This window comes from Eumetopias jubatus, unplaced genomic scaffold, assembly GCF_037043125.1.
Source record: "Eumetopias jubatus isolate StellerSeaLion01/CBP00866 unplaced genomic scaffold, mEumJub1_p1.0 scaffold_16, whole genome shotgun sequence".
In the NCBI taxonomy this organism is placed as follows: Eukaryota; Metazoa; Chordata; class Mammalia; order Carnivora; family Otariidae; genus Eumetopias; species Eumetopias jubatus.
The window spans coordinates 59,294,679-59,320,197 of NW_028274822.1; the positions used below are offsets into that span (position 1 = coordinate 59,294,679).

Here is a 25,519-nt window from a genome sequence, read left to right on the forward strand (position 1 = left end):
GTCCCAAATTTATTAAAAATCAATAACCTACACATAAAGAAGCTCAACAAATAGGATAAACTAAAAGAGACCTAAAAATGCCAAAAGTCAAAAGCAAGAAGAAAATCTTGAAAGCAGCAGAAGTGACGTATCACTCACGAGAACCCCAATAAAATAAACCTAACTTCCTACAAAAACAAGAGAGATCAGAGGGCTGTGGGGAAGACACAGAGTGCTTGAAGAAATTAAAAAAAAAAAAAACCCACCAAAACTGTTAACCAAGAGTTCTATATCCAACAAAGCTATTTTCAAAAAAAAAAAATGAAAGCAAAATAAAGACACACCCAGATAAACAGAAACAGAATGCTGCTACCAAATTTACATGACAATAAATGCAAAAGAAAGCTCTTCAGGTTGAAAGTCAGTTACCCTGGATGGTAACTCAAAAGAAAGAAGGATGATCTCAAACTGCTAACTTAATCTTCCACCTCAAGACCCTGGAAAAATAAGAGCAAACTAAACCAAAAGCAAGCAGGAGAGAAGGTATAATATAGATTAGAGTGGAAGTTAATGAAATAGAGAACAGAAATATAGAGAAAATTGGTGAAACTAAAGCTTTAAAAAGATGAACGAAACAGACAAAACTTTAGCAGACTGGCCAAGAAACAAAGAGACAAGAGTCAAATTACTAGAACCAGAAAGGAGGGACATTACTACTGACATTACAGAAATACCAAGATTATGAAGAAAATACTATGATCATATACCAGCAAATTAGATAACTTACATGAAACAAATTCCTAGACAAACCACTAAAACTGACTCAAGAAGAAATAATCTGAATAACTCTGTAACAAGTGAAGCTTATCTGAATAGCCCTATGACAAGTGAAGAGATTAGTAAACAAAAACCAAAAAAAACTACACACAAAGGAAAGTCCAAACTGAGACGGCATCACTGCTGAATTCTACTAAACATTTAAAAGAGAACACCAATTCTTCACAAATTCTCCCAAAAAAAAGAGGAGGGAGCCCTTCCCAACTTGTTTTATGAGGACATTATTACCTTGTCAACAAAACACACACAAAAAGCCATTGCAAGGAAGCTATAGACCATTATGTCTTATAATATGGATATAAAAACCCCTAACAAAATAGTAGCAAACAGTCCAGCAACATATCAAAAATTATTACACTATGGCCAGGTGAGACTTATTGAAGGTTTAACACCTGAAAATCAATATGCCACATCATATCCTTAGAATGAGAACATGATTTCTATTTGTACAGACGTTCTGTCCAGTTAAAAAAAAAGTTAATACAGTAGTTTGCCTACTGTCTACTCCTAAAAGGATTAACAATAACATACTTTGATAAACTGTTTCTTAAATCATGAAATCAAAATCACGTTTCGTGTAAAATGTATTATTTTACAAAAATGGTAATTAGACAAAACCCTACCCAACGTGAAGGATCACTGATCAAATTAATAAACAGTGCTGACAATTTAGTCCGTCGGATTTCTTGACATGTCGCACAGGAAACGGCCATGAAACATTCAGCACAAGCCTTCCGGACTCCCCACACGTTATCAGAACAAAGCTGGAAAAACCTGGGCAGCTGCGCAAGGACAGTGGTGTGTTAGGCAGACAACACAGGTTTCAGTGGTTCATTTTATTTCATTTTCTGCTTTCACAGTGTTTCAAAATACTAGATTTTCCTATAACAATTTAGAAGATCGGTTTCGTATTAAAACTTAGTAATTTGAAATAAATCACACCTAATTCACAGCACTACTGACTGGAAAAGCAGAAACAACAAATACAGCTTAAATGTTATGCAAAAGCTTGTACCTACTGTTTTGCCTAATGGATGACTTCAGAAACTCTTCCAGTATGTTAACTGGTACACAAAGCATGTATATCCCCATGCACTAACCATTTAAAAATAACAAGCTGTAGATTTGTCACTAGAATACTTGAGAGTTACAATAAAATTACAGATTTCTTCGAATAAGAATTGATTTAATAGAAGTGGGAGAGGTAAAAATAAATCAATGGTCCTTACACATCATATACCTGCATTTTTAACAAACTATAATCAAAACACAATCCAAGTGCCTAGAGTATAGAAATGTGAACTCCCAAACTCAGCCATATTATCTTTCTAGTTCACATTCATGAGACTGTGTTAATAAAATTGGGGGGGTAAATGTATGCATTTTAAACTTTATGTATTACTCTGTAGTGTACTGCTTACTCCTTTACTACCCCTTTATGTCTGCAATACTTACCAACATCTCCTCAGTAGCTTGCTGGCCAACTACACTGCAAATATCTCCAAAATTGGCAGCACAGACCTGACAACAAAAGCATCACTGACATTTCAAAAACCTTACATACACAGTGCTTTTAAAATAATCTTTTAAGTTTCACATATCAATACAGTAACCACTAAAACCATGTGTTCTTAAACAAACAAAATGCCTAAAAAATACCTTTCGAACATGAAACATTCTGCAATCACAGCACATCTCACAAAACCTAGGGAGGATAAGACGCTCTGTAATGTCCTTCCCAACCATGGGAGCCATTTTGCACATTATCTAAAATGGATAAGAACAAAAGCACACTGAAAACATCTTCAAACTAAGACTGTTCCAGTTAAGTTTGCTAACTTATTAGAAGTGTATACTTTAGGAAATATAAAATAGGTCATGGCATCCTTATACTGTATACAGCACAAAAAACATCTTATTTATCCAGGTTCAAGGCAGAAAAGTAGATATTTACTACTACCAATAAAATCAACCAATAATTACTAAATAATTATTTATGCACAGTAAACCCAGAGAAAATCTGAAAAATTTCATTTGACTATAGTTTCAATCTTATTAATCATTTTGCCTGATAACTTTAAAAGTAAACCTCCCCCACCCAAATTTTCCCAGTAAGAAAACAAATGGTCACTGTTCAAAGGAAAGATTATCCACAAGAAGATTTTGGGTTTAGTATATTTGTACTGCTAAGAAAAGACACTCTAGAGGCAGTCCTTCCCTTGCAAAGTACCGTGTTAACAGAAACTCGTGCGTAAGAGAACTGTGTCCCTTGGTTCTAAGGGAGGCAAGGACCCAGTTCCAACATGCACAGTTTCAGGTAACGCAGTCCCAGGCAAACAAGGATGAACTATGTCTGAAAACCAGCCCAATGCTATTTAAATAAATTCCCCACCCCACCCCCCAGTTAGTACAGAAAGAAATCTGATGGTCTTTTATTATCACACCTACTCCTGGCCCATACAAACATAATTAGAAGTAAAAGGAATAGAGATTGCAAAGAAAGAAAAAACTATTCATACAGGATATGATTGTCTACATAGAAAAATTTCAAGGACTCTGCAAAGAAGTCACTAGAACAAATAAGTGAGCTTAGAAGTTTTCAGGACATATGTCAGAACCAAAAATCAAACGTATTCCTATAAATTAGCAATGAAATGAAAACATTTAGAAACAGTATCATTCACAAAAATGTTAAGAAACATAGTTCAACAAAATATATATGTACTCTGTCTACTGAAAACTACAAAACATTGATGAGAAACATAAAACACCTAAATAAATGGAGAGATCTATCGTACTAATGGATTGTTAGGTGGGTGACTATCTCCAAACTGATCTACAGATTCAACACAATCCCTATCAAAATCTCAGCATCCTCAGAACTGGAGATAACATCTGTATCTCCCAAATCCCAAAGCCAGTTTTGTTCTTTGACTTTGTACTGTTTCTAAGCATTTTCAAGCCCTGAAGATCCAAACTTATACACTGTATAACTGATCTAATATAATGAAACTCATCAGAATGAATTATCTCCAAGATAGAGAACAACTAGGAAGCCAGGGTGTGCAAAGCATGATAAAATAAATAAGGTGACCACAAAAGAATCATGGGTGTCATACCAGCGCTGGATATAGTCTCTCTACTACAACTGTAATGTTTCACTATTGTTAAATCCTATAAAAATAATAGAGTAAGTTAAACTCTGCTCAGTTATGCAAAAACTGATTTCCTTCACTGAGAAACCTGTGAAATAAAGAAAAAAAATCTGCATTTTGGGAGGTGACAGAGGTGCTGATTGTACAACATGGTGAATGTACTAAATGCTAACTTAATTGCACACTTTAAAATGGTTTTTCATTATGTGAATTTCACTTCAATAAAAATATTACTGAAAAGTATCTAAATTTATTATTATTTTTTAAAGATTTTATTTATTTATCTGACAGAGAGATAGCATAAGTAGGCAGAGCAGCAGGGAGAGGGAGAAGCAGGCTCTCTGCTGAGCAGGGAGCCGGAGGTGGGGCTCGATCCCAGGACCCCAGGATCATGACCCGAGCCGAAGGCAGTCGCTTAACTGACTGAGCCACCCAGGCGCCCCTAAATTTATTATTAACTGGTATGGAGTATCTAAAAAATAATGGAATCGAGAAATCTCCAAGGGAAAGGGGACTAGAGAGATGACCTAATTCATCCTAATGATCCAGAAACACTATCCAATTTTTGTATAATTCTCTTATCAACAAAGATGCTATTATTTTAGCGTTTCTATTTTATTTTTAAGTAATCTCTACACCCAACACAGGGCTCGAACCCCAACCCCGAGATCAAGAGTCGCACACTCCACAACCGAGCCAGCCAGGCGCCCCTATTTTAGGTTTAAATAGTAAACTCTCACTATCCAAGTAGATTTGAATTTTTAGATGGATTTATTATACCAGACTTTGTTACACGCATGATTTAATCCATGTGTTTTTCTTATAATCACAATTTCTATAACATGTCATATATCATTATAATAAAATTACTTGCCTGATTATCCTTCCCCCAAAGCACACTGTCAAGGGCAGGAGCTATTTTTTTTCCCCTGTGCTTACATAGTGCTGAGAAAAGTGTTCAACAGCAACTCAAGTTTCACAAACGTTTCTTCACCCAATACAGGGTTTTTGTGTTTTTTGTTATAACTGCACTGATTATTTCTCCCATCTTCTTTTTCCATAATAATGAACTCAGTTACTTATTATTTTCTTGCTGCATATCTTGCTTTCTCAGAGCCCAGTGATAGAGCCATCTAATTCACGGGTGCAAAGCATAACATGGGGCCTATCAAACACAGACCTTTTTTGTGTGCCTATGTCCCTTTCTAGCCCTAATGATTTGTGGCTACTTTGATACCTAATACGAACAAACTCCATAGCACATTAATATTTGAGCACCTACTATTTGTCAATACAGTGACTAATGTTTGCCTGAACAGAAAAAGCGCCTTCTACTTACAGCCACAGCTTCTGTTTTCACATCATCGTTGCTATCTGGGGCAGTTAGCTCTATGAGGACGGGGCACACTTTGGTCTCCACATCAAATCGCTCAATTAACTCCTGCTCCAGCAGAGCCAGCAAAGCTGCCTGACTTGTTTTTCTTACCTAGGAAAAAAATCAGCAGTATAAACAAAGTACATACATGATATAACAAAATTCTATTACTTGATTTTCACAATATTGAAGACTTTTTATCTCAACTTAAAGGGATTCATAACTGGCAAAACCTTGCAAATAAAAACTTGTCGCCATTTTCTCCAGCTACTGCAAAGACAGAACCTGGTAGATTGCGATACAACAAATGTAATGGAACAGAAAAGCCATCCTTGTGGGGCACCTGGGTGGCTCAGTCAGTCAGGCACCCGACCCTTGATTCCAGCTCAGGTCATGATCTCAGGGTCCGGGATTGAGCCCTGCGTTGGGTACCCCACTCAGTGGAGAGTCTGCTTCTCTCCCTCTCCCTCTGCCCCACCTCCCGGCTCGCATGCTCTCATGCATGCAAAAGAAAAGCCATCCTTGTGAAAGGTGGCTCCCAAATTACCAAACTTTCTGAGGGACACCCATGAGGGTACCATGTTCTCACATGCAGCTACTGGGCATCACCTTGTAACGGCATTAAGGAGACGTCCTAGATTTGCCAGACTCTCAACATATCTTGTCTAAGACACATGGTCATTTTGAAAAACAGAGTAACGAAGTTAAGAGGAAAAAACACTCAAATGAGACCAGCTAGGGGAGGCCATTCTACATACATCATACTACATGCATTTCCAGTAAGAACCTGTAAATGGCACTCTTACCTGATTATTCTGATCTGCAAGATATCTAACCACAATAGGTAGTAAGTATTTGGAAAAAGCATATGGGATTGAAGGCCGGTTTTCTTGACAAAACAATGCAATATGAGGCACCTGTTCCATCAGCTCTGCTCTCACGGTTGGTTCTATTGAAATAAGAGAAAAGTGAGCAAACACATTCTCCCACAGTAACAAAATCTTTGCCTGGGCTTAAGACTATTTAGGAAAGCTTTGGACTTCCATCGTTGGCATAAAAAGGACTTACACAATGTTCTCTAACTCTAGGAACCTTTTCACAATCATATGCAGGTCAATCCCATGAGTAAAAGGAAGACCCTACTCCCATCCCAGGCTTCTATCTTCCTACTGTGTACCAAGTATGCAATCATTTCCTATTATGACCAAATTTATCCATCACCTACATTGTGTCACATATGTTAGGGGTTAAAAATCCAATATTCACATCAATAAAATATGTATTATCTATGAACTATTAAAGAGCCTCCTAGGACTATTTAAGAGCCTCGTACGGACCGGTTCCTAAGCTAAATTTAATCAATGAATAAGAATTCATGGATAAAATTAAGACTATAATGGTAAGTGACTGTTAAAGTAGACCAATCAAGTTAAAGAAACAAAAAAAATCTGAAAAGACCCAAGTATGTACAGCAAATTTCAGTATGACAAACACACCATTTCAAATCTCTTGGTTTCAAAAGGATGAACTGCCTAAGAGTAATGGCAGGAGAATCAGATATGTGATAAAAAGAGGATTCCTATCCTGCACATCATAAATGAATTCTAAGTGAAAGTTCCAAACTGTTTTTAAAGATGAAAAGCACTAAAAGACAACATTAAAAACAAAAAAAGTTTAATCTTAAGAAGCCCTTCCAAGGCAAACAAAACCCCAACACCAACTTAGAGACCAACTAATCTTACTTTATAAAGCCACCATTACAGACAACAGGTACCACACTCAGTTAAAAGGCAAACCAGCCTGGGAGAAAATATACATATAACAAAGTATTGATAACTAAATATACAAAGAACCCATTGTTCAAATGAACACAAGACAGACAAGGATATGGACAAGCAATTCTCAGAAGAAATGCAAGTGACTAAGACACATACAGACATGATGGATTATCAGTACAATTCATTCCATCAGACCTAACTGGAACTTCAGTATTAATGATTGTATCATTACAGTTACTTTAAGGTAAACATGCATGCACGGGTCCGGAGGAACTTTAAATTTCAACAAACAGAAATTAATGAAACTATCAGCAGAAAATGTACTAGCATCTTAAAAAGCTAAGAATCTTACCAACAAACCAATATTTGGAATTTCTATTACATGGCTCTGCCATGTGAAGTTAGACAGTAACTGAACAAAATAGTGCTTCTGTTTTGAAAAATACTTAGTTTAAAAAAAAAAAGACATAGCCTCTCCTTTTCCTCATTGACCCTGAATTTGCTAACACTGACCTAATACTTATATATATTTTTGAAGCAAAAGAAGGATACAAGTTCAGTTCTGGTTAAGAATGAAATCAGCAGGGGTGCCTGGGTGGCTCAGTCAGTTGGGCATCTGCCTTTGGGCTCAGGTCATGATCTTAGGGATCGAGCCCCATGTCAGGCTTCTTGCCCAGCTGGGAGTCTGCTTCTCCCTCTCCCTCCACCCCTCCCCACCGCTCATTCTCTCTCTCTCAAATAAATAAAATCTTAAAAAAAAAAAAATGAAATCAGTAACTTCTCTTTCTTCAAAGCCATGCTTAGGCAAAAAAAAAAAAAAAAAACCAATGGAACAAAACAGAGTCAAGAAATGAACGAACTGTGAGTCGTCTGGGAGGAACTGAAGTGCTGGGGAGGGATTTCAGAGCTACTATGATGGCTGAAGGGAATGAAGGAAGAAAGGGGTTGAGCCTAATGTCTCTAACTTGGTGGGCTGGGCGGATCATGACTACTGAAAAATATACAGCTGCAAAATTAATGCGTATATTCTAGTGTCCTAAGCAAAGAGCTCAGAACCTTAAAATCTCTCATCTGCCTATTCCTTATCAACATTTACCTTGATTTCTTTATTCCCCTAAAGTTGTTATTCATATTTTTAGGATTTTATATAGCAAATGCTTGTTTAGATTTACTACTAATTTAGTTTTTTTTCCCTTATCAGTACATCTTTCATCCAAATCTTTTCTGGTTCAATTAAAAAAAATAGCTATAAATGGAGTTACACACCAACAACCTGATAAGCTTCAGAAGTATAAAGAAGCTAGACACAGAAGAACATATTCAGTATGATTCCATATAAAGTTCAGAGGAGCAAACTAATCTAAACATTTAGCAGTCAAAACATGGATTACCCTGGGGAAGAAGAGGACAGAAATGAGGAGGTGCCCCGAAATGGATTCCGGGATGCTAGTTCTATCTCCTGATCTGAGTACTAATTACATTGGTCTTCATTTCGCTTTACTTCATGGAGCTGAAAATTTATAGTCCATGTACTTTTTGTAGTGTTTTATTCAATATTCAAGGAACAGAGTTCCCCAACAAGTAAGTGTTCCTGTTGCCCATCAATGTCACCAAGTCTGTGCGTACTGGTACATTACTGTTCTCTATCACAAAAACGTACTCTAGCATGGCACAGTATAAACCCCTACAATCTACACCTCGACTGCCTTATTGAACAGCCTCATTTTTTTAAACTGTAGACTCAGCAAACTACCTGTTGACCAAATGTGGCGCTATCTTGAACTCCTTAAACCTCTAAACCAGTCTTTTCTTCTCCTGAGTATGCTCCTTTCCTTCTCTGTACCTCATCATTCTATTAAATTCAACTCAATGTCACTAACTTCCTGAAATCAGCACCAATGCTCCCCATTATAATGTATTGTTTATAAGTTAGCTGCATTGATTAAATTGTTAATTTGATGACAGGAATTCTTATTCACCTTAGTAACTGTTCTAGCATTTATTCTAGAATCTGGCATAGGACTGTGTACTGTGTTACTTTTACCAAATGAACAAAAAATGTAAATGTCAATAGAGATATTTATCATGAACTCAACAACCTGAGAATATATTTTTTTAAAAATCTACAGCTGACCCTTGAACTAAGGGGGCTGGGGCACTGATCCCTCCCTGGGCAGTAGAAAATCCACATATAACTTTTGACACCCCCAAAACCTAACTACTATTAGCCTACTGTTGACTGGAAGCCTTACCAATAACAAACAGTTGATTAACACATATTTTTATCTTAGATGGATATCTTAGAATACAGTACACTGTATTCTTACAATAAAGTAAGCTGGCGAAAAGAAAAAATCATAAGGAAAATGCATTTATAGTACTGTATTCATCAAAAAAAATCTGTATCAATAGATCTGCACAGTTCAAACCCATGTTCAAGGGTCAACTACATATACCTACATATATTTATAAAAACAAGCACTATAGGTGGCAAACAGGTAAAAGAAAATAAACACAAATTCCTCCCTAAAGAGTATCTATTCTACTAAGAAAGGAATAAATAACCATAATGCAAAAAATAAATAAGTGAAAATTATAATTGATGAGCTTCTCCTAAAACCACTCTGGAACAAGCATATACACATAAGCAAGTACATACATCATCATTAGACATCATCATTAGACAGATTATTTGTAAGCTTACCAATTTTTTTCTACCCTATAGGAAAATAAAAAACACTTAAGGCTTATATAAATAGAACATATTCCCATAAAACAAATTGCTCACCAAAAGATGAGCCCATCTAAAAATTAAAAAATGAGACTGCTTACATACAAAAGAGTTTGTTAAAAAGTGAAAAACAGGGGCGCCTGGATGGCTCAGTCGTTAAGCATCTGCCTTCGGCTCAGGTCATGATCCCAGGGTCCTGGGATCGAGCCCCGCACTGGGCTTTTTGCTCGGTGGGAAGCCTGCTTCTCCCTCTCCCACTCCCCCTGCTTGTGTTCCCCCTCTCGCTGTCTCTGTCAAATAAATAAAATCTAAAAAATAAATAAATAAATAAAAGTGAAAAAAACACATTTTAATAGAGACAATGGGTTTAAGAAAAAAATATATTTTTGAATTGTTTCTAAAATAAAAAATAAAGATATGCATATGACTTAAGATTAGGTAGGTAAGTTGTATGTTATGCATATTTTGCCTCAAGAAAAAAATATTTTTAAAAAACTTAATAGAACCATATTCCAAGCCTGAAGTCAGGTTTATCTCTTTCGTAAGCAGACCCTCCTATCTTCGCTTTGGAGACAAAACGCTCTAGTTTTATCATGACTGATTCACATTTTTCACAAGTGAGAAAGCATAGGAAAAGGAAGCATTCTATATTTGCTTAAAAAAAAAAAACAGCCCACTCCCTCGCTTTTAAAATTTATTCAAAGGTGCCTTCTTAGCGCAGTGGGCAGCGCGTCGGTCTCATAAAATTTATTCAAAATTATTTTTAAGTTTTTAGTAATCCTAAAATAGTAACATACATGATGCAAAAACAATTTTTAGATTTTTCTGATGAGAAATTTCCAAAATTAAACTAAACAGACCAACTACAAAATGTGGCTCTTAGAAAGGTTTTTCTTCTTACTGATGTATTTGGTAATTAGGAAATCTTTTAGAGAAGTCTCATATCACACTAAGTTTTTCATTAGTTTTTAAAACCTCAAATTTGGTAAAAGAAACCTTTCTCTGCATAAGCATATACCTGAATCGTCAGCTAATCTGCTAATTCTTTCCAAAACAGCAATGCAATCTCTTTCATCATCACAGACTTCCCTCAACGTGTCCAGCAAACTCCGGGCCACCATTTGTCTAACAGAAAAAGAAAATGATATAGTGTTTAGTGGTGTTAGTAAGTAATACGTAGAATTCCAAAACGTAGAATCTACATGGTTTTAAAGAATTTCTTAATACATTTTATAACATACATTAAGTCACTAATTTCCTAAGTGACAAATGCCAGTATGGATTTTATTGTAACAGGATGAGAATGAATATTTACCAAAATACTTTTCATCTTTAACTGAACTGACAAATTTTTAAGGTCACTGAAAATTCTATAAAATTTCCAACAGTTACCTTCAACTATCAAATAATAAGAAAATACACACATTCTTCATTATATATCTTCAGTATATACAAACACACACATTCATTTTTACTAAGTGAGTTTTATACATCTATACTCAAAAAATTTAAGACTCAGTTTTCCCAGAAAACTGATAGAGGTATTCTGAGGACCACAGCTGGAGAAATAATGCATTAGGAAGAGTGTCCCAGTCCCCTTAAATATCACCTGGCACACAGTAGGTATATAACATCATTTGTTGAAAGAATAATATACCCCTCAGTAATCACTTTACACAAGTATCAAAATTATGCCTAAGAGCAAAAAAGTAACGGTGTTTTGTTTTTGTTTTTTGCCAAAAAGGAAAGAAAGAGTGCCACATGCTTACTAGGATCAAGGAGTAAACAATTACAAAAGAGGCCTTGGCTGTGATTATTAACAAAACATGTTGACTGAGACTACACATGTTAATACTACTTTAAACTGGAAAACTGGATTTTCCCTATGAAAATGAATGTTAATAATTAATCATTCCACTTCCACAAGGAAAAACATATGCACATACCTGTTAAATACGTTCTCACTTGCAGCATACTTGTCCAATCTCCCCAGTGGCGTCAACATTTCATCTTGTGAGACAAAGTCCAGGGCTGAAGGTATAATAATCACATCAGACTCTGAGCTGTAGTCATCCACACCAACTATCAGAGACATCAGAAATACTCCTTATAACACTTTGAAACTAAAAAGTACCCCTTGCCTGTCTGAAGCAGCATAAGTAAGACTGCCTTTAATGTTTCTGGAGGGGTATAAAGGATCACGAGAGACTCTTACATCAACTCAGAAGCCATGAATGACTCAAGGATGCTCCCTCTCCTTTTTCTACAGGTATGTCTAGTTGTCTCTAGAAACACAGCGGTCAGAGGCTCCAGAAACTCAGCATGGGGTGATTACTGAGAACTTAACATGTTCAATCAGAACACTAACAATGTGTAAATAAATAAAATGTCAAACACTGGTAAAGTAAATTCTGAAATGCAGTAAGAATAACTCACATTATAAGCAAAAGAACAAATGTAAGAATTATAGGAGACTTCTCATCAGAAACAATATAAGCCAAGAGACAGTAGAGCATTCCTTAAAGTACTAAAAGGAAAAAAAAAACCACAAAAAAACAAAAAACAATGTCAACCTACAACTCTACACCCAGTAAACAAACATCTTTAAAGTATCTCTGAAATTCGTATCTTTCAAATACAAAGATTTCAGACACACAAAAGCTGACAGACATCATCACCAGCAAACCTGCACTACAAGAAATATTAAAGTCCTTCAAGCAAAAAGAAAATTTTACCAATTGGAAATCTAGATCTATACAAAGGAATGAAGAGCAGTAGAAATGGTAAATATGTGGGTAAATACAAAGATTTTTCTCATTTAAAAGTCTCTTTGAAAGATAATTAAGGTAAAAATATGGACTGCAAAAAAAAAAAAGAAAGATAAAAAATGTACTGTGGGGACTCTTAACTAGAATGAACAAACTGATGGTCACCAGAAGAGAGGTGGGTGGGGGGATGGGTGAACAGGTGATGGGGATTCAGGGGGCACTTGTGATGAGCACCAGGTGTTGTATGCAAGTGCTGAATCACTGTATTGTACATCTGAAACTACACTGCATGCTCACTGGAATTTAAAAAAAAACTTTAAAAAAATGTACTTTAATCAAGCTCCCTGCTCAGCAGGGAGTCTGCTTCTCCCTCTGACCTTCCCCCCTCTCATGCTCTCTTTCTACCATTCTCCCTCTCAATAAATAAATAAATAAATCTTTTAAAAAATGTACTTTGGGTTTCTAACTTACATATTAGTTAAAATATATGACTATAATAGCACAAAGGTAGGAAAAGGGCAAAGTACACTGTCCTAAAGTTCTCACACCATATGTGAAGAGATGCATATTATTTGAAGGCAGACTGTTTAAAGATGTATACTAATTATAAACTCTACAGTAGCCATTAAACATCAAAAAAAAAACCCACCAAAGATATATGGCTAGTATGCCAATAAAGGCCATAAAATGGAATGATAAAAAAAAAAAAATACTCAATCCAAAAGGCAGAAAAGGAGGATAAAAGGAGACACAGAACATGGGGCACCTGGGTGGCTCACATGGTTGGGCGACTGCCTTCGGCTCAGGTCATGATCCCAGGGTCCTGGGATCGAGTCCCACATCAGGCTCCCAGCTCAGCGGGAAGCCGGCTTCTCTCTCTGACCCTCTCCCCTCTCATGCTGTTTCCCTCTCTCTCTCAAATAAATAAAATCTTTTAAAAAAATTTAAAAAAAAAGGAGAGATAGGACAAGCAGAAGAGAAATAGCAAGATGTGAGATTTAAACCCAACAATATCAATAACCATGCTGAACACAAACAGTCTCAATACCCCAATTAAAAGGCAGAGATTTTCAAACTGGATTAAAAATAACACCTAACATTAAAATAATTATTTATATAGTGCAAATTTTATACAGTTTATGCTGATCTACGATTCACAGCAAAGTATTTACTTTGAATCAGAAAGTTGTAAAAAGCTCTCAGATGCTCTCATTTGGCCTCTGTTTTCTCTTTCTAGCACAGGACTGTTGAGCTAGCATGACCTCGAAGGCACCTTTATGCAGGCTCTAGAATTCTATGACTATGACCAAACTGTTTCATCAGTCTCATACTTGTTAATCTTAAAGATAACCATTAAAAACATGATTCTGGTCCTTAGGAAGCCAGGACTCCTAGAACGGCGACCGTTCAACATTGCCGTGTACAAGGCAAGCTTGGAGCACTTCCTCTAAATGCAGACTGCCAAGTCGCATATTCAAATACTGCTTATGTAGGTTTGGAGTGAGCCCCGGGAGCACTCATTTTTAATAAATACCCCTACTAATTCAAATGCAGATTGTTGAACAACCATATTTAAGAAACATACTGTTAAGAGGGCAGCAAAATCGTATTGTGCTTCAACTTCGGACACCACTCTATCCATCACGGTTGACAATTACTTCTCTACAAAAGACAGTGTTCTATTCTGCCACAGGCACTGGTGACAAAGCTTCACTTCTATTTCCCATAACTGTTGCCTCCTGCCAGTATCTGTGGAATCACTCTGGCCTGAACCCTCCTTTCTGGAATTCAAGATTTCTTTATATCAATTCTTGATTGGACTAAGGCGGCTCTGGATCTCATCTTTATGGAGGCCACAAGAATTTGGTTACCATAGTTACAGACTGCACACTTAGGTCTTACCCAGTCATCCTGCAAATGTCTGGCACAGGTTACAAAAAAGAGAAATAAGAAAATAATCAACAAAAAAGACTATTACCACTAATGAAAAAATCCTACTGCGTATACTGAGTGACGGTACAGTAAATAACATCCTCTGATAAAACAGACAACATAGAGGTAGTAAATGTAGCTGTGCTGTTATAGTTTATGCAAAGTAGAACACTAAATAGATTGAGAAATTAAAGATAGAAATCATAATCCTTATGAGTATTCTCTAAAACAAGTAAGAAAGAAGAGCTAGGAAGCCAATGGGGGAATTAAAATGAATACTAAAAAATATCATTAACCCAAAAGAAAGTCAGGAAAAAAGCAACAGAGGGAAAAAAAAAGAGACAGAAAAAAAAACAGACCTAAATCCAACCAGATCAATAATTACATTACATATAAGCGGACTAAACATTTAAAAGCAGAGATCCCCAACTAACAAAAAAGTAACACCCAACTACAGCCTATCCACCAGAGAGAGAGTTTTAAAGCCAAAATTTCAATCAATAGGTTGAAGAAAAAAAGAATTTTTTTTAGAAAAGATAAAACATGAAACAGTAAGCCTAAGAAAGCCAAAGTGGTGATATTATGATTAGACAAAATAGACAAAGACAAGGACTATTACTGCAGATGAAGGGAGACATCTCATGCCTCCATACCCCACCAGAGCGCTTTCTTTCTGGAGAACTAAAGTTTATGGATTCTTGGACACTATGGCAGCAATAGCCTTTTAGGGCTTCAAAGCCTTAAATACCTAGGCTCCTCCACTGATGAAGTAAAAAAAAAATCAGGTCATCTTTTCATGTTATTTGAAATTTCAAATTGACCAAAAAGCATATAAAAACAATGATCACTCTAAAATGCTTTTTCAAATTATCTGACCTCCCCAAATTCCCACACTTCCTCTTCCCCAGTAAATTCACTGTCCTAGCTGAAGGGCAACCAGGACGCAGCGGAAGAAGGGAGAGGACTTGCAAGCTCTACATAAGAGACAGAATTCCAACAAATACTTAGGTAGGCAATCTTCATTTTTCAAAACCTCGTAATTATAAAAAAGCTTCCATGAAAAAGCTATATGACATCTTTTTAAAAAGTTTTTTACTTAAGTTTTTTACTTTAATTCCAGTATAGTTAACATACAGTGTTATATCAGTTTCAGGTGTACAATATAGTGATTCAACAATTCTATACGTTACTCAGTGCTCATCATCATAAGTGTACTCTTTAATCTTTTAATGAAAACTTGTGGGTTTTAGTGAATTCTAATAGAATAGAATCCTAATAGAAGAGAATTCCTAAGAGGAATAGAAACCTAGAGTACAAACTGAAGCCTTATATTTAAGGCATCATATGGCAAAGGCCCAAAACATAAATTAGACTCAACAGATCCTTCTAGTTCCAAATTATAAGAACCAAACGTGTTACAATACAAATAAAGAGATCAAGAAAAAAAATGATGAAGTAACCATAGAAAAATGACATTTCTCTCTGTTAACTTCTAAAACAGAAAACTTCCCTTTGTATAAAGCTAAGAGATCTTACAGGGGAAAAGAGAAAATATCTTTACAGTTCAGGATGTATCCTCTGCCTATTCTCAGCTCCTTGCACCAGCACCAACAGAAATCCAAAGGAGCAGAAAGCAATGACCCAATTTTTAGCTGTTTTAAATTTAAGGAAAATACTAAAGTTTAAAAGTGGAAGTTTGAAGAAGATTAATTTAACCCCTACACAGTGACAGCAAAAAGTGGTGTGAAAAGGGCAGACACTCTTCTAAAATAAGACAGATCTAGGTTCAAATCTCATGTTTTGCTACTCATGAACTATGTGAACTTACACAAATACCTAATTAATTTGAGTCGGCTTCCTCATCTATAAAATACCGCAAGACTTCAACAAAGGGAAAGGCTTTTAAGACACACATTCTAAGATAATGTCTATAAAGTCTCTAACATAGTGTCAGGCAAATAAGTAAATGTTCCCTCCCCTCTGCATTCAGGTCTGTTTCTAGATACAGATAATCTCAATGTGGTTTCCATGTGTTTTTATATGTTTTCATCCATTTCAACCAGTAAGTAGGGCAGCACATATACTGGGAGTGCCAAGTACTCAACAAGGAACACAGATATAAACACTAGACAAAAGTGTACGCATGTAAGTACGTATGTGCAGATACATGTACACACATATAGACATATATAGGAAGAAAAGATACATGGTGTAAGAATACATACATACAAAATATACTGTTAACTATTATATGTTGTTAGTTATTACGTGTCTAAATCTGCGCTGGTGAGTACAAGAAGACTTCAAAAAGTCAGGCAGTTCTTGGAAAATACACCGGAGTTGCCAAGCAGCACAGAGGGCGGGACAAGGGCCTTCCCGGCAGAGAGACCCAAGGATGGTGAGGGAGGAGAGACAAACCACGGCAGGTCTGGCGAACTGCCCAAGGACTGCAGCGCAGGTGGGACACAGGGTTCCTACAGAAGCGAGTCAGAAAGAGGAGGGGCCAACCAAAATCAACCTAGCCTTCTAATTTTTAAAAAGTAACATCATTACATTTTGCAGTATCCTCTTACCTGGCTAGAGAAGTCACACTGCCACCCTGTAATTAGGAATGGCATAGGAATGCTAAGCAACAACTTAAATTCAATAGTAGTTACCTCTTTTGGGCAACAGACAATTCCAGGCAACATATATGCTTATTCAACTGTGCTACACTAAGACTTTATTAAAATTCTCGATTATTAATTAAAATCATGTTTTTAGAGTTCAGCAAGAAGCAAAGATCATAATGTCTTTTCCAAGCCAAAAGACCTTTTGCCTTTACACAGCATTCTAAGAGAACCCCAGGTAGCACATTACTTTTTTTTTTTTTTTTTTAAGATTTTATTTGTCGAGAGAGAGAGCGCGCAAGCAGGGAGAGAGGCAGGCAGAGGGAGAAGCAGGCTCCCCGCCGAGCAAGGAGCCTGATGTGGGACTCATATCCCAGGACCATGGGATCACGACCCGAGCCGAAGGCAGACGCCCAACCGACTGAGCCACCCAGGCATCCCAGCACATTACTCCTCTCCCGATTATCTGATACCCTTAGTCGCTGGAGCAGGGGAGGAGGAAAGGAGTACAGAGAAGCAAGAAGAATTCTAATTCAGTGGAGACAATCCTGGTTCTACCCACATCAATACCATAAGTAAGCCTCTTTTCTATTCCTTGTTAACAATGCTCAGACATACTACAAATTCATGCTAATTTCATGCTCTTTCAATAAGAATTCTGAATCTACTATTCTTAAATCTCAACTTCTCTCAGAAAATGTTCCAAATGCCTAAGTTCCCAGAACTACCCTCAAAAAAATCATCTCCCGTTCCTGCCTTACTGTCACAAATGTATGTGATGAACTCTCTGACACCAAGGCAGGGGGAACAGCGCCAGTAGCCAGGAGAACAAAAGCAAGGGAGAGCAGTCTGAGTAGTGCTCCTGGCCACCATTCTACTCCTGACCACAGATATGCTTGAGAGCATGAGAAGATACAGAAGGGCTTCAGCTGTCCTGACGTGTTTCTCCAAACGTAACATCTCACTACTGCTGTCTAAAGATATATTTTTCCAACAACACTGCCTTTAAACACCAAGCACCTCATCCAGGACTCTACTACAGAAACAGTTAACACTACAATGGAGGAGGGAAAATAAGGCCACGTAGACTATACTTTAGGAACGATATAAGGTAATCAGGGCAATTCTGAGTACATGGGTTTTTTCCTGACACACTGAATCTAGAACTTAACCTTGCTATTCTCTAAAATGACTTTTTTAATTCAACTTCTCCAAGAGGTTTTAGCGGCTTCACCTCAAGATAAGCAGTCTACCCTATTTCTCCTTCACTCTTGGGGCTCTCGTCTTAAGGATCAGCAATAATTTGCCAAAATTAGAGAGCCCTTCTTAGCCCCATTGTCTGACTTCTCTACAGCACCTGACAAGGCTGACTTCTGCTATCCCAACGCCCTCCTCTAAAATTCTCTTTTCTTGGGTTCTCTGGAAGTACACCATCCTGAGTATTTTTCTACCTTTCTGGACTATTCCTATTTTTTTCTGATCGTTTTATATAGGTAGTTTCCCTCTACTTTTGTCCTCACATTTTACACACACACACACACACACACCCCTCTCCCCTCCCCCTTGAAAATGCATGGCTTCAACTATCACGTATAATGCAAATAACCTCCAAAATTCTGCCCTGATCCCCAAATCCACATTTGCAGGTATATCATAGAATCTCCACCTCAGTGTCACATTTGTTCTAAAAATTTAACTGCCCAAACCAATCTTATAAAAACCAGCTCTTCCTCAGGACTTTCTCCCCTGTGACCTTGAGTTCTCAAACACGAAGTCTTCAGTTACCTTTTTAATGTACGTTTCTGGCCCCCATCATCTAATCAGTTGCTAAGAACTATAAATTCTACTTTTATAAAGTATTCTGTATTCCCACCTCTCAGTTCCCAACACCCCAATTCAGAGGTTCTGATGTCTTTTGCTGAGAGCAAACTGGGGCACTTGAACCCCATGAGGGACACAAAGATTTTCCTGGGAATGAATCAGATGGATGACTTGAAAGGATATTCTAGACCCCAACTTCCAGGAGTACTCTTATTGCAAAAATGTGTCTAGGGGTTTGGATCCTAAGGCGTTCCCTTTTACAATGTCCGGCCTCCGACGGGACAAGTTAAAGATGTATCTCTCAGCTCCAAGGCCACCATGTCACACTGCCCCAAGGTTGGAAAAACCTCCACTGTCAAACAAACGGACCCATTGAGATACTACTGGAAGTGTTAAGAGGTCGACTCTCTAAAGACTGTAACAAACACATTTACAAGTCAGATATTTTTCAATCCTTTGCTTTCAAAAAATTTGAAAAGCTGAATAGCTGATTAACTACGTTTTTTCCTTAATTTTATTATGTTAATCACACCATACATTAGTTGATGTAGTGATTCACTGTTTGCATATAACACCCAGTGCTCCATTCAGTACGTGCCCTCTTTAATACCCATCACCAGGCTAACCCATCCCCCCACCCCCTCCCCTCTAGAACCCCCCGTTTCTCAGAGCCCATAGTCTCTCATGGTTCATCTCTGCCTCTGATGTCCCCCCCTTCATTTTTTCCCTTCCTACTTTTTTTTTTTTAACATATAATGTATTATTTGTTGCAGAGGTACAGGTCTGTGATTCAACAGTCTTACACAATTCACAGCACTCACCATAGCACATACCCTCCCCAATGTCTATCACCCAGCCACCCCATCCCTCCCACCCCCCACCACTCCAGCAACCCTGTTTGTTTCCTAAGAATTCCTCATATCAGTGAGACCATATGATTTAACCACATTTTTAAAAATTTTAGCATGTAAGTTGGAAGAAGTTCAAGGGAATTAGTGGCGCTGCTAACAAAACCCTTTCCATCAACTTATTTATGTCAACAAAATTTCTCAGTGCACATAGGTCTTAAAATAAAAAGTAGAAATGGATACTAAATATTGTCTCATTCTGGCAATAAATTATTCATCCATGAATACATACATCACTTTTTAAAAAGCCCCACCCAGGGGTGCCTGGATGGCCCAGCTGGTTAAGCGTCTGAGTTCAGCTCAGGTCATGATCTCAGGGTCCTGGGATGAGCCCTGGATCAGGCTCCCCACTGAGCAGGGGAGTCTGCTTCTCCCTCTTGCTCTCGCTCTGTCCCTCCCTGCACTCGTGCTCACTCGCTCTTTAAAAAAAAAAAAAAAAAAAATTTTAAAAAAAGTAAAAGTCCCATCCATTTCGTTTAGATACCTACTCAGTAAAATTGTGTAGGAAATGGAAAGAGATCAAGAAAAAAAAGAACAGGGTAAAATTACCAATTTAAAAGTTTATTCTTGAAAATGGATGACAGTTGGTATCAAAGTGTTATGCTATGTAGATTCCATTAAAAAAAAACTCTAACAGTTACAAGTTCTGCTTCAAAAAATAACTGTAAACTTAAAAACGCATGAGATAGAGTTTTTGAAACTATTTTAGGAAGTATACAGTGATTAAATCTGAAGACCACTGCCCTCAATCATGGACTTCGTTTCCCCTCATTCTACCCCAGCTTACACATGACCACCACTTCCATCTCCCTAAAGTTCTACTCTGTTCAATACAATCCCTGCCCGTCCTCCCTCCCTTCCCTACCTCAAAAGTCCCAGCAGCCAGGATTAAGGGATAACCTTCTCATGATGTAATTCAAGGGACTCCATGATCTGGCACACCCTCTTTCCCTCTCCTGCACACAGCCCATATACAGAGGCCCATTTCCCATCACAATTCCCACAACTCTCCTGTCTTATGTGGTTATTACATCTGCCCCATTTCTGCCCTTTTACCCTCAACTCAGTTTAAATTTACCTATTTACAAACACCATCCAGGAAGTGTTTCCTCTTCTTTCCTTTTTTTTTTTTTTTTAAGATTTTATTTATTTGAGAAACAGAAAGCACATGACCAGGGAGAGGGTCAGAGGGAGAAGCAGACTCCCCACTGAGCAGGGAGCCTGATGCGGGACTCCGGGATCATGACCCGAGACGAAGGCAGTCGCTTAACCGACTGAGCCACAGGCGCCCCTCCTCTTCTAATTAAGATCTCTTCCTCCTCTGAATCCCCCAATCTCGGTGCCCTAGCTTTTATTCTGCCAGCACTAGCAGTGTCTGAGTTGTTTTTTCTTCTTTCATTTTCTTCTGCCTGCCCCTGGCCCCAAATAGATAAATTCCCTGAAGGCAGAGACTGTCCTCTTAATTTTTTTATTACCTAAAAAAAAAGCCTAATGCTTTTCCTGAATAATGCACATTAACATTTGTTAGTGAAAGGTGGCCCATAGGCATACTTGAGGGGACCAGGGTACTTCATCCTCTGCTAAGAGAGTGACAAGTTCATTAGCATATTAATGCCTCTGAGAACTACCACACGGAAGAGAATGGTTAATTTGTAGGACCTGACTTTCACCAAGCTTGATCACAACACAACATCCTTCTATTCGCCATACAGTCTCTAATAATAGCCTCTAAAACAGAAGAAAAAAAAAAAAAAGCAGACAATGTGTTCTCTTGCCTCCAATTTTCCCCCTGACACTACTTAGGCCACAATAAAACTTGCCAAATTTTGTTTCCCAATTCTTTACATTCTTTTTAGAAAATGAAAACGAGATGTACCTTGGAGATTTAATCGTTTTTATAAGACTTACCTTAAGATATGGGGCTTTAAGATGATATTTTCATAAATAAACCAACAAATGAATAGGGAGAAAGGGGAAGCTCTTCTGTAAAGCAGACTGCCAGCCGGTAAATGTAAATTGATCCAAGTAAGACTCATGGACACATTCTAACACTAATGGGTCAAAGTTTGTTTGGGAATGAGGTACTTCCCCAGTGTCAAACTATTCCCCTTACTAATTACAAAAGGAAAGAACAATCTTTAGGTGGAGAAATCTTGCAGACATCGCCTTAACCAAGTGGTTAAAATTACCACCACCAATAATGGACAACTGACATCAGGTGCCTCTCGAGATGAAGCACTGAGAAAATCACAGTATTGCTTACGTAGTAATCCTGTTGGGCGGGGGGCGGGCACAACCTGAATCAAATCATGAGGACACATATAAAACCAAACTGATTCTTCAAAAATATCAATATCATGAAAGAGAAAGGCTTTTAAAGAGACACTACAACTAAATGCAATACTGGAGCCAGGATTGGCAGGATGGTTGCCATAAAAACATTATCAAACAATTGGTGAAATTTGAAAATGGACTACTTATTACATATTTGAATTGTATCAATGTTACATTTTCTGAAACTGATTGCTCATTATGAGAGAATGGCCTTGCTCTTAGTACATCCAGGCTAAGGGGCCTGATTTCTAAACTTATTCTCAAAAGATGCAAAGAAGATTAAGAACAATGTATACATTACATTGTGTGCGTATATAAATGTATAGAGAAAGTAGAGCAAACTGGCAAATTGTTAAGAGTAGTTGAAGGTAGGTGAAGAGTTTTGGGAATTAACTGTAACACCAGTGCAACTTCTGTGTGGGTCTGAAATTTTTCAATTAATCCAAATCAATTTTTCACATTTACTTTGAAAATAAATTACCTCATTATTTGACTGCAAGTATGGTTTTATGGCCATATTTAGCTTGGCCAGAACAATCAAGACTCACCTTAGCAAGCATGTGCTGAAGGTCTACCGTGTGATGGGTACGCTGCTATTGGTAAAGAGTAAACATGTTAGAGACCTTGGACTTAACAGTACAGTGCAGGGGCAGCAAACCCCATGGCCCGCAGGTGAAACTGGCCCCCATAGTTTATTGGCAGACAGCCCTGCTCATTCATTTCTGTACCGCCTGTGGCAACTTTCATCCTACACTGGCAGACCTGAGTAGCTGCAACGGAGACCACGTGGCCTAAAAAACCTAAAATATTTACAGTCTGGTCCTTCACTGAAACTTTCCAATCCCTGGTCTGGGAACGTAACAGAAATGCGATTAAGTCATTGTTTGGGGAAAAAAAATGAATAAAGACAAACAACAAATTTGAAGGACCATATGACTTAGTCCTTATAGCCTCAAGCAACAGGTATGCTGTTTCAATTTGTACTTTGTGACAATATGTTCATCAGATAGCCTTCCTTTAAATATAAATATTAAAAGCTTACTAAATCCTTAGAAATGATCTTTACTGAGACATATAAAGCCGTCGTATAGCATGTTTAATTCCTAATTGAAGGTAAGCAAGAATAATTTCCTAAAGTTCATTCTATGTGAGTATTCTAAAAACATTTCCCTCAAGTGTACATATAAATAAAAGCGGCATCAGTGTGTTTATCTACTGTCAAATTAGTTACCAAGATCACACTCCGTACCGGCCAGAGGAGCAAGCAGCACAACAAAGCCCTTGCAGGCAGGGATCTCTTCTACATTATAGCCGTGTTGTTTGTTCCCTTCAGTGAGGGAACATTTTCCTTACAGTCTTATTAACCCAATTACTTTGGTTTGTAATCCTTTTTTCCAGAGGTAATCCAAATATAAAATTAGAGCTAATCCAGGTCCAAATTACCACCAACCTCTAATACTCTAATAAATGGAGTCTTGAATTTATTTGAAGTTTTGAAATTATTTCCACCAAAAACTAATAGATTTAAATGTAAAAAATGACTTATATCAAGTCTGACTTTGACTATAAATTTAACGCAGTATAGTAAATTTAAATATAAATTCAGATTCTGGAAAGGCCACTTGAGATGATGATTATATTAGATCCCACTAATGGTCTTACCCACTTTTACGGCAACGACTGGCTCTCCCATACACGAGTGCCTTAAAACACAAAGAAAAACTGTATTTTGCTCCTAACATTTCTATGACAGACAGGAGCAACTTAGACAAAAATCATTTTACCCACCAAATACTTAGAACATGTTAGTACCTTTATATCCTCCAGAACCTTTAGGAGGTTAATGACCTAAGTAAGTGATAAATTAAGGGAAGTCAAATTGGAAGGCAGTAAGAATATAGTAGTAAAAGGTAATAAAGATTGTGTCACACAGATTCATTAACCTAACACTTTCAAGTTAGGTGACTGAGCAAATTATTTAACCATCAGATAAGCCTCATCGGATACCACTTTTGTAACTGTGGTTACCACAGATCTCACGGGGAATACTATAAGGAAAGTACAATGCTCAACACACAGTATGACCATAAATGGTAATCAAAAAAATAAAATCCAAATTTTACCCACCTCCCTTTTGCACCCAAAGAGCTATGTGAGATGGTATCTAGGAAAAGAACATCAAAACCTACAAGATCTGAATTGTATTCTAGCCTCCACCACCTTGCCCCTTTTATCTGGGGGACTTTGAGCCTAAACTTTCTTCTGCTTGAAGGACAAAGATACCATCTGCCCTCTAGCTCTTGATTTCAGTAATTTTGGGATCACTGGCTCAAGAGGTACAGCACAGCTCACAATTTTAAAGTCTGTGTGATCCTCTAGATGATATGGCAAACCAATTTAAAATATAAAATTCAACATTTGTTCACCAGTATTCTTTTGCTACCATAAAGCCTGGCCCGAAATGTGCTTAGCATGATGGAAATAAACAAGGTGTTGCTTTTCTTAATCTGGTGATCAATATGAAAGTGAATTTAGTAATTATTCAAATGGGCTTTATTGCAGTAGAACCAACAAGGCAAATGTCTAAGAATAATCATTTAGGGGCATCTGGGCAGCTTAGTTGGTTGAGGGTCTGACTCTTGATTTTGGCTCAGGTCATGATTTCAGAGTCCTGAGATGTAGCCCCATGTCCAGCACCGTTATGGATGTGGAGCTGCTTGGGATTCTCTCTTTCCCTCTCCCTCTGCCCCCAACGCATGCTCTCTCTCAAATAAATAAATCTTTATTTTTTTTTAAAGATTTTATTTATTTATTTGACAGAGAGAGACACAGCGAGAGAGGGAACACAAGCAGGGGGAGTGGGAAAGGGAGAAGCAGGCTTCCCGTCGAGCAGGGGGCCCGATGTGGGACTCGATCCCAGGACCCTGGGATCATGACCTGAGCCGAAGGCAGACGCTTAACGACTGAGCCACCCAGGCGCCCTCAAATAAATATTAAAAAAAAAAAAAGAATTTAATCAAACTTTCATTATTTACTATACCTTAGTTACATTATTTACCATACCTTAGATACCCTTCTGCTCATAGATTAGAGCATCACACTTCAAGTATATGCCTTGTGATATATTTATAGTTAAAATACAATGACACCTGGGATGTCTTTAAAGTACGCTGGCTGCCTCCTCTCTACTCCTCAATAAAGCCCAGATGTTAGGGGGGATAAATGAAAGTTGAAGCCAAGTGGTGGGTATATGATGACTCATCTACTGTGTAGGTTTGAAATTTCCTATTAA

The 25,519-nt window shown here is 37.5% G+C and overlaps 1 protein-coding gene across 9 annotated transcripts in view; it reads right to left on the bottom strand.

Annotated features, from left to right (window-relative positions):
• PPP4R1 (protein phosphatase 4 regulatory subunit 1) overlaps positions 1–25,519 on the bottom strand; it is a 58,955-nt gene that overhangs the window by 27,040 nt on the left and 6,396 nt on the right. For 2 of the 9 annotated variants that reach the window (XM_028123957.2, XM_088019484.1), the window contains 7 exons: positions 11,802–11,886; positions 10,874–10,980; positions 6,153–6,295; positions 5,311–5,457; positions 2,476–2,583; positions 2,272–2,337; positions 1,440–1,598 (listed from right to left, as the gene is read on the bottom strand). In XM_028123957.2, the coding sequence (XP_027979758.1) occupies positions 1,440–1,598; positions 2,272–2,337; positions 2,476–2,583; positions 5,311–5,457; positions 6,153–6,295; positions 10,874–10,980; positions 11,802–11,886 (815 nt within the window). Of the gene's footprint in view, positions 1–1,439; positions 1,599–2,271; positions 2,338–2,475; positions 2,584–5,310; positions 5,458–6,152; positions 6,296–10,873; positions 10,981–11,801; positions 11,938–22,775; positions 22,821–25,519 lie in introns of all 9 variants that reach the window. The other 7 variants (XM_028123956.2, XM_028123965.2, XM_028123962.2 and 4 more) reach the window with 6 other exon arrangements.